Consider the following 10,851-nt stretch of genomic DNA (forward strand, 5'->3'; position numbering starts at 1 on the left):
AATAATGCTCGGTTAGGGGCCCCACTACTTCGAATATTGGAAGATTCGAGAACGAAGCTGAAAGGAGCTGATGTAATTAATGCAAAAATTACAACTACTGTGAAAATATGTGAGGTTGTCCACCAGTGGAGTCCCTGAATTTTTGAAACCTACATTGATTCCAAATTGGGGTCTTAATTATAACAAGAAAGCTATAAAACATATTTTTCTGGGATTCTATTTTTCCACACGCATGCGCACGTCGTGTCCAGCTACCTCTGAGCCGATTAATTATTTTGCTGCAGCCGACGATCGTGATCTGCATACCGTCACACGTGTGTGTAATAAAATATCAATTATTTACTTAAAATGGTAAGTATGTGGCATATTATTAATGCTTGTAGTAGTATTCAATCTTCTGATAGCATGATTTTGGTACAAGTTGATTTTATGTTCCAAATATGTTTGAATATGGTGGTGTAAATGTGGAAGCTTATTTTAATGTGTTTTGCATGCATGATCATGTGATGCATGGGCATGCATGATGGGTATGACTGCTGAATTTTGACCCAGTCCCAGGCCGTCATCTCATACTCATGCCATGGTCACACCGGGAGTCGTGGTTTTAAAACACAGGTTCGCCAGCTGCTTGGATTGTAAGATGTTGAACGGGGCGAACGGCAGATATATTAGTTTGCGGATTAACTGACTAAATAAAAAACTAATTACTCATGATACATGGTATATAGGTATGCTAGGTGAATTTAAATTTGCCATCAAACTGCATCATTTTATATATCAAATTAAAGCTCTTGAGTAAACAAAGTCAAAGCCAAAACTGAAAACCTTTTTTCAATGCACTTTCCAGTAGCAAAGTTACATCTTGTCAAAGATTGACTTTCATCAAAAAGATTCAGCTAGCAAAATTCCCCAAAACGGCATTTCGGGGTGTTTCTAGATCTTAGTCTCATTATGATAGCACTTTTAGCAGCTTTTTTTAATGGAACTGCTAGCCCTAGAACTCTGGCCATAGTATCCGTTTTTACTTCCACTAGGGCCAGAGGCACTTCCATTGAAAAATTTGTTGGACATACTTGAACGATCCAGTACAAAAAATGAAATCATTTCAATGCTTGATCGAACCAATACAAATGTGTGTCAGGTCACTAATTAACATGATAAAACCCACTTGAGAACACACAATCGCCGGTCATTTCTAAAGATGCATTTATACTTTAATCGCTTTTGCAGAAACCTGAATCGCACGCATGATCAGTGTACTAAATCGCCGTCATATTTGCCTGCTGAGCATGCGCATGATTCACTTTTTTTCAAAAGCGACAGGCTATTATTGACACCCTCTGTCGGTCAACGTTCTCCAGAATTGCACACATAACTTGTGCAGTTAACGACAAGGATTCAGTCTGATGATGAGCAACCCATGGTATAAACACAGCTTTACACAATGACTAATTTACATAGGCACAAAAGACCGTGTTCATGTACCGTTACTCAGCCAAACATGGCAGAGTAGGTCCCGGATGACGGTACATGTTCCTATCTCCTCAACGTTATACCTTTCCAACAAGGAAAGAGATACGAAAAGCGAACGTCTGGGAACTGCTATCAAAATCCCTCTAAAATTCCATGTGCGCCTGTCTTATCACCATAAAAATCATATATGTGGGTCAAGTGAAGTATAGAAAGCATATTTATGTAGGTTTCTTTCTTCGGCCAGTTGTTTTAAATTTCTATGTAAATATGCATTGACATTGTCGGCGAATTTGACTGACTAGGTCGCATGTCACAAATAGGTCACCCAAAAATGGAGGATCCGTAACATGAAAACGCTTTCTTCACACTTCAAGTTTGGTTTATTCCAAAAGTATAATACCTATTGTAGAAAGTTTGGTGTCATTTTGTAGATAATTATGTTCTTTGTCAAATACAAAAAACCCCAAGTCAATTGGACATATACTTTGAGATTTATACTTCAATATATATGTAAGATGTGTCAATGGAGGATCCGGGCGGAGAGCCGGGTGGGAGAGCCCCATAGGATTGTACACAAAATTGTGAAAATATGGCCAACTTTAAACCTTTGTATCTTAAAAAGTACAAGTAGCATGGACCACAAATTGCACATATATCATCCTGGATTGTAGATCTACCTCATAGTAGATCAAATGTAACAAAAGATGTACCGTAACTAATAAATTGCCTAATTAAATGCTAATTAAGACAGTTTTTCCTATATGTTACTGTACAAAGTGTGCATGTAACGCTCCGACATTTCCAAGTGGCTTATCTCTTGCCAGAGTCACCCTGCTTATTCAAAAGTACACATATTTTTAAGGAAATTTGATGAGGAATTCAATTATGCTATTAGTTATAGTGCCAGAAATGGAGTTAAAAAGTTTTGATTGATAATGTCATTAAAATTGTAAAATTATTTTACAATTTTTGATCACCCTGTATGTTTCACGCAAGGGATAGCAAACTCTTTCTTCCTAATTTGCTTGAAGGGCCCATGCAATGTCTTTCTGAATCCATATTTATTTTGAGCTACATAGCTTTCAGAAAAGAAAAATATGGGGTTCATCATGACAAGAAAGATGCTAATTTTGTTGTTGTTTCACCCTGTATATTTCTTACCCACCCTGTATTATGATGTTATACTTTGTTGATTCGCATCCTTGTAATATAAGCTTTCCAGAAATATATACTTTTAATGGTCTAAAATGTTTTCATTAAAAGTTGTGTTTAAGTGAATCAAAATTGGTGATTTTTTTCTCATTTTACATTATGTTACACAAAAGATGACCAGTTCATGACATGCGACCACTAGCAAATATGTGTTAACTAAGGTTTGCCTGGGATTCCTACTAACTAGTAGTAAAAAAGTATGAAAATTGACTATTGAGAAAGAAAGCCAACCCCCACCAGTCCATGACTAGACCAAGACAAGAGTATGAATAACTAGCCCGAGGTACTCACACCTCCGTCACTACGATTTCCACTGACTGTCCTTCTCCGCCCGTACGAAGTCGAAGGTCCGACTCTGAGCCTATCCATGCTATATATCTGGTGCAGGGTACACATAAAATACAGTCCTTGGAAGTGCTTTTTTTTTCATAAATACCACTTCCTACCATTCCTCACATGAAGATGAGACTTAACCAAAACATATTTGGTGCATATTCGTAAATTTTGAGCACATTTGTAAATGACCAGACTTGTGACTGTTATCATCGCCATGTTTTGAATTCTTCCTAGGGACCGTTCATAAATACTTTGGTGGGGGGGCTGGGCACTTGGAAATTTTTGGAGTCAAACTTTTTTGACCCCCCCTCCAGAGAACCTAAAACTTTTTTGACCCCCCTCTTTAGACATACACAACTTTTTTGACCCCCCCCCCAACAGTCTGGGGAGGGTGCTACTCCATTTGTGCAAACTCAGTCACAATTGTTTATATAAATTTATTTATAATAGGCCTGTTTCCTAACATGAAAGTTGAAGGTGTTTTTCACATGCTGTGACTTGTATGAAGTTTAATTTCAATTTATGCATTCTAATTTTTTGAAAATACATGTTTCATTCTTATACCCAATAATTAAATAAATAAAAGTAACACAAGAAAGGGAAATGTCGGTGGTGTTTTCTAGGGCTTGTGGCACCCAGGGCTAAGGATAGGTGTCGCTCCCGATTCTTGAAATAATTATTGCGCGCGGAGCACAAATAGGGCCTACCACTAATTAATTTTGGTTATAATGAAGTTGAATATCGATCTTAAATTGAAATTTCAAATGATTTTGTTCTGAAATGCGCGCGAAGCGCGCAAAAAATTTGACTTTCATCGCTTAGAGGGGCGCAGAATCGATGCTGAATTGGTCAATTCGGTGCCCCCTAAGAGTGGTGCATGTCCCAACCTGCCCCCCGTCTCTATGCCACTGGAAATTGAGAGCAACATCTGGGCATATACTCAAGATTTTTAATACTTAAGACTTGTTTATCATGGGCGTAGCCAGCTTTCTTGGTCAAGGGGAAAATATAAATTTCGGGCAAAGACCAAAAAAATGCTGGTTGCATCATTTTGACCCGCTATTATCAGTGGGATTCCAAAAGGCTTTAATGGGATACTGGTAATGAGCGCCAAAAAAATGTATTTTTCACTGTTTTAGCCATAATCGGGTAAAAGGGCTTTATTATACACATATCTTTGCCAGTAGCGCTGCAAAAATTTTGTATGCTCTTGTTCTTTGGGGATTTTCTTGTTTAAAACTTTTTTGACCCCCCTCATTTAGTAACCAAAACTTTTTGGTCCCCCCCTTTGTGGAACTCAAAACTTTTTGTGTCCCCCCACACTTTGCCCAGTCCCCCCACCAAAGTATTTATGAACGGTCCCCTATAAATAGATCCCGTCAGTGTGACGTCATCACCGCGATGTGAGTTCACGGCGCCCCCTTTCTACGTACGTACGGCATTCATGGCCCTATGGTGAGGAAGGAACAATTAGGGCCATGATGTTTCGGGCTAAAGAATAACATGAATTAGATTCCACTCGAGTCAAGAATCTAAAAAGGAAGGGGGGAGTAAAGAAGGGACACAAAACACAAGACAATTGTTTAGATATTTTGACGATACATGAGATCAGGTCTGTATGGGTTGCGGATTTTGCAGACCTTTTCAAGAGATATCTTCATTCTGGCGCCCAAGTTATTCCATCTGCAATTTAAGGGGGTACTACACCCCTGTGGTAAATTTGTGACTATTTTTGCATTTTTCTCAAAAAGTAATAACACACTGGTACAAAGTTATGTATATTATTGGGGCAAGGAATCCAATTACTACACTGGAATTTCAGTGATTCAAGACAAGTGGTTCAGTATAATATGATCGGAAATGAGGTACATTCAAGGTCTTAGCTAGCCATGCGTCCACCCGTCTTTAAGACGGCCTAATCTAATTTTAGACTGGTGGATTTAATGGATTTTACAGATGTGATAGCTCTAAAACAGATGATTTTAAGGTTATATGAACTTGAGACTAATTCAGAGTGACATGTAAAGGCCAAATCAGGACATATTTGACCCTAGTGATCCTTCCATGGGTATAGACAAGTTCTTTTATATTTGAGGGTCAAATTTTGGTATCTGCTTGGACGGGTGGCTTCTGATTTCTGGCTAAGACTCTGGGTACATTCTTGCGGTACCTCTTTTCTTATCATAAATAACGAACCGCTTGTCTTGGGTCACTGAAATTCCAGTGTAGTAATTAGATTCCTTGCCCCTATAATATACATAACTTTTGTTACCACTGTGTTATTAGTTTTGAGAAAATGCAAAAATAGACACAAATTTATCGAGGGGTGTAGTACCCCTTAAGCCAATTCAGAATGGAGTGCATTGCAGGTAAAAATCTTGTGACGCGAAATGGGATATAGAAAAAATACACATTGTATTATCACAATCCTCCCATAGACGACTGGGGGATTTGTTATTTGGTTAGTTAAATTCAAAATCAATAGAGGGCGTCCTATTTTGGCTAGTTAAATGTTGGTCGCTCAGGCTAGTTAAATTTTAGGCACCCAGGCTAGTTAAAATTTTGTCGCTCAGGCTTTTCATATTGAAGATATACATATTTTCCCAAGGAGATCTAAATTTTATGTTTTGAGGGAAGAAAATCCATATATATGGTGACTGCACACTTTTTTGTTCGGTCTATATCCAAAAACTTCGTCATTCCATGTTGAGATAGGTCAAGTGGAATAGAAAAAACTGTTAACAGAGAAAAACAACCAAAAACGCATTTTTGAGGCCCTTAAAGCCCACTCCTAATTAAACTTAATGTTTTGTATCTATAACGTACTGTAGGCCCTATTCATTCCAATAAATCGGCCAGGGCACTTAACAAAGTCATTTTGGATGGGCGCTTATTTTTTATCTACGTCTATACCATCACTTCAAGTGAGTTCAACATTAATGGTAGGCCTACCCTTTAGCAAATTGAAAATACCCTGTGTGGCTGCTTATTGGGGCTTGTAAACAGTACACGCTCAGTACCGTAAATGTCAATAAAATCTGATTCTGTATAATACATAATAAATTACAACACTAAATCACATAGATCACCTGTCTTCTTGGGCTAGGAGAAGATGGAACCTTGCAAGGCTTGTATACAATGTACACATAAAACCCACCTTGATTCAACCAATTTTTGGCATTGTAAATCTCATTTGGGAAATATTAATTACCGGTACTTGATTTACAATCAAGTTACAATTTTATGTCACATGATCACACAGGGAATTATAGCTCTTTGATAAAGGCAATATGTGCCATTTGCATTGAAATAAAAATACAATATAGATTTGATTTTGATTTGAATTTTTTTCAAATATTTTGTGTCAAAATCAATAAATTTGGCTGAAAAACAGCAGATTTACATGATTGTAGTTTTTTGTATGTATGTACATTGTAAAATGCCTAACTTAAGATTTATTTTTCATTTCCAGTCTTTGATTAGGAAGTTCAAGCCACTCGTTGACAGAGTACTTGTAGAAAGATTCGCCCCAGAGTTGAAGACCAAAGGAGGCATTCTCATTCCAGAAAAAGCACAGGGCAAAGTTCTTGATGCCACAGTTGTAGCAGTAGGACCAGGACAGAGAGATAAGGTAATATCCAAATTGATGGCCAAATTGTTTGCACCACATCTGTGTTATTTGATTTCAAGTGATGAAATAAAATTGAAAACTAATGAAAAATTGCACTTTCAATGGTTAAGAAAATCTTTTCTGGTTGTAGTCAACTCCTGGGGAATCAGCTTTGGCATCCGCTAAAACAAGGTAAATAGCTACACATGCTACACACAGGTGCAGATCATCTTCACATGCAGATTGTGGTTCCTGCATTCAGGCTATTTCATTATAAATGACACGTTCACAAAAATGGCTTTTATCATATCTGGTTGATATAATTAGGGTGATAATGCAGTGTTATTAACTTAATTCTAAGTATGCCACAAACTACAAGCTACATGAGCATTTTTACAGAATTCTGTCTATTTTTTGTATAAAAAATTGCCAAAAGGTACATTTTAACCCAATTTTGGAGTCCCATTTCATTTTGCCCATGTATTCTGAATTAATTCTTTGAAAAATTAGGTACATTCTATGGCAATGTGCTTGTTGCAATGAAAATATGATATGTGTGGAACATCATGCAAGTTGAATGGTGAAAATTGGTGCAAAAATGTTAAAATTCCGTCGATTCTTGCAAAATTGGCATTTTGCGTTAAATAAAAAAATGAGTGTCCTCTCCAATTCATGCCTCCATTTTTGTTAACATTAAAGAGGAAATATAAACCCTTACCCTACCTGTATAATCTGTGTTATATTACCAATTGATGGGACAGGGCACTGATTGAGGAATTCATTTATTTTACATACAGTAGACCACTTGTTCTTGATACCACAGTTCCGCGTTAAAAATTTGTCCTCTCCAGAACTGAAGTTAATTACTAATTGTTGAAATAAGAAGGATTATATCATAGAATGTGAAATTTGTAGAGGAAGAGTGGTCTTCCTTCTACCAAGGTGGCACATGATTTGGTATTTGTTGCATTTTGCAAGCCTGTATCCACGATTCTGTTTGCAATTTAACAAATGTCCTCTCCAGCACAATTATGTCATTTCCATGAATTGGTAAACAAACTAAAAAATTAAAATTTCAAAGAGCCAAACCCACAAGAAATTTTTGCATTTTATTGCAAATTATGCTTACAAACCACTTTAGTGTTCAAATTATTGTCCAGTTGTTGAGAACACATATGATATTATTCTGCATTGAACTTCGGTTAGCTAAAAATTGCAATATTCCTAATTTAACCAGAATATTAACCCTGTTTGTAGTGGATTTTAAATGCTGGGGATCTTTTATGCAATAATATTGATGCAGCTATTTCTAAAGTTAAAGTATGCTTTATTATGTGTTAAAAATGTGTCCTATCCAGAACAAATGACACAGGAGGGTCTTTTATTTTAGGTTTTCCATGACTAGTACAACAGATTGACGCAGAATACTCACTTATGCATCAGTGTAGCTATTGGGCAGGACAAAATGACTATTTCATGAATTTTTCATGTGAAGATAAAGTTTATCCTTAAAATATGTAGTAATTTTGCACCATTTATCTGGATTAGTATCAATTTACTAATTGTTTTATATTGAAACTGGCATATTTAAGACACTGAAGTGTAAAGGAACATACAACAATTATTACAGACTAAATATGAATAAGTATGAACCCAATGTTGGTTACATACTCTTTCAATGTTGTTTATTAAATTGTTTAAAAAAATGTCCACTCCAGACGGCAGCTATGTTTTACACAGCAAAAATTCAATTTAATTTTTTTAATGGTTCCTGAGGGTTTGACGCTCTAATATTTTGAGAATTATTGACACACCATCTGAACTTTGAAATGATAATGAATTTGCATGAAATAAATGAGTTTGAATTTTGACCCCTTTTGGGACTCAATGTTGTCATTTATAATGAAATAGCCTAATTAGGGTAGGCCTTTTAGGGCTTTTGTTATTGAGACATATTACATTACCATATTACATTATATTCCATAGACTCCATAATGTTTACAATTTAGGGAATGTAAACATGCTAAATTGTACTTAGCACTCTTCAAATACTTTCAATTTCTTATTATGCTCTTACAACAACAGGATGGCAATTTCCAGACACCATCAGTAGCTGTCGGCGACAGGGTCTTCTTACCAGAATATGGAGGAACCAAAATTGAAGTTGAAAATAAGGTGGGTAAAAACCCAAAGCAATTATGCATCTATTCTTAATACAAGGTTAAAATGAAATACCCCCCCCCCCCCAAAAATACAAAACATTTCTTTTGTTGATTTGAAAATTCAAAAGCTGTGAATAGAGGAAGCGTTTTCAACCCTCCCAAAGTTGTTTCATTTGCAGTAGTTGTAGTCCTTGACCTTGCCCCTATAATATACATATCTTACTTGTCACCAATGCGCTATAATTTTTGAGAAAAATGCAAAAATAGGCACAAAATTGGCCAAGGGTGTAGTACCCCCTTAATTGGCTGGATGCCGACTTCCAACCTGGGGTGTCATAATGTGCCGCATTAGATAGTGCATCTATTAAAAAAAGAAATTGACCCCAATATGGTTCGGTTTTGAAATTGTGATTATTTTTCTATTAATTCAAATAATGTTCCATATGTTTAGTTCTACATGTAATTTATTTTTTTTTACTATTTTTTACAGGAATATCATCTATTCAGAGAGGGCGACATCCTTGGCAAGTGGGAGTCATGATGACAGACTACAAATCAAACAATATGTGTGTTAACAATAAACTGTCTCAAACTACCACATCCACTAAAACCAAATTCCTGCAAATTAAATGTAGCAATTTTTTCGAAATGTGGTTACTAAAAGATGTTATTATAGATGTACCGCCAACAAGATGAGACTTGCTACTTTGGATTGTTAACATATGGACCACAAATTGTGATATAAGCCTCATGAGCAGTGGTGCATCTACTGCATGTTCCTATACAAACACTGAACATGTAGTGAAGCAGATATAGGTTGTTTCAACTGAATTCACATGCTATGTTATGTATTCCTTTGCTTGTTTGTGTTGGTACTATTGTAAATGCACCACTGCATCGAAAAGTACAAGATTATCATGATTGTGTGAAGGATTTGATTTAATTTGACGATATTCATTTTGCATTTTACAACCAATTATAATGACCAATAGAAATGATGTGACATACCATACCTATAGATAGAATTTGAATTAAAAAAAATTTAAATACATGTAGTGTTTTTCAATGATTAAATCATAATATAACAAAATATACTGGAGAACAACAATTGTCACACAAGAATAGAATCCTGGTCCATCATTATTTCAAATTTAAATGTCAGATTATTACATTGGGTGCAGGCTTCCTGCTAGACTAAGTTTTGGAGTCTTTTTGCATAGTGAAATTATGAGGGACCCTATCTTTTTCACATTTTGAAGATTACAGGGTTCACCTGGACCACATAATTTCAGACTAAAACTTATAATTAGTGTGTCCACAGACCCCCAACACTTCTTTATGACCCAGATTATGGGGTCACCGTCCAACTGGGGGTCTGGGCCCCATCATTTCTTTTAACATAGTGGGTACCCTGATTGGGGAATGTCACAGAATTAGACAATTGGCTGGAAATTATTAATTAATAACATATAGTTTTGGAGAGAATACATGTGGCATAAAAAGGTTTTTCATTGTGTAATTTGTACACAGATTCAGCCAATTTATTCGTTATAAATATACAATACAAGTAGAAAAGTGAACCCGCCCGGATATCGAACCCATGAACTCAGGTTTATGAGACCTGTGCCTTAATCACTCGGCCACGGTAGCTCATGAATAAGCTGGCTGAAATTCGAATCCATAAGCGGTCCATAAGCCATAAGCCATAAGCCATAATCCATAAGCCATCTCCTCCCATAAATAGCTCATAGCAGCTTGGGCCGTAAATGCGAGATGTAAATTGCCATACTCCCTGCAGCATGTGTGGAGGAAATATAACATGGAAAAACAGTGGCATGAGTGACGTGGAAATATATAAAATAAGTTGGGGGAGGTGGACCCTTGACCTTTGACACGACTCCTGCTAAATGTTCCTAACTGTTCCCTGGTGATGAGCTTTGTTGATCAGAGCAACTTAAAATTAGACTTTGACTTGACCTTTTTTATACTCTCCGGGAGTCAGGGATTATTTTCCGCAAGTTACAGCCCAATTGGAACAACTTCAAATTTGACCTGATC

The 10,851-nt window shown here is 36.4% G+C and overlaps 1 protein-coding gene across 1 annotated transcript; it reads left to right on the forward strand.

The window, feature by feature from the left end:
- Nucleotides 1-169: 169 nt before the first annotated feature.
- LOC140151542 (10 kDa heat shock protein, mitochondrial-like) lies at nucleotides 170-9,363 on the forward strand. The gene is made up of 4 exons (XM_072173918.1): nucleotides 170-351; nucleotides 6,494-6,652; nucleotides 8,717-8,806; nucleotides 9,284-9,363. The coding sequence occupies exons 1-4, from the start codon at nucleotides 349-351 to the stop codon at nucleotides 9,332-9,334; spliced, it is 303 nt and encodes a 100-aa protein (XP_072030019.1). The 5' UTR covers nucleotides 170-348; the 3' UTR covers nucleotides 9,335-9,363.
- The last annotated feature ends 1,488 nt before the right edge of the window (nucleotides 9,364-10,851 follow it).

This window comes from Amphiura filiformis, chromosome 4 (genome assembly GCF_039555335.1).
Source record: "Amphiura filiformis chromosome 4, Afil_fr2py, whole genome shotgun sequence".
Classification (NCBI taxonomy): Eukaryota; Metazoa; Echinodermata; class Ophiuroidea; order Amphilepidida; family Amphiuridae; genus Amphiura; species Amphiura filiformis.

Coding starts and splice junctions, on each gene's coding strand:
- LOC140151542 (XM_072173918.1), top strand. Junction 6,653..8,716: donor GACCAGGACAGAGAGATAAG/GTAATATCCAAA, acceptor TTACAACAACAG/GATGGCAATTTCCAGACACC. Junction 8,807..9,283: donor AAATTGAAGTTGAAAATAAG/GTGGGTAAAAAC, acceptor TATTTTTTACAG/GAATATCATCTATTCAGAGA.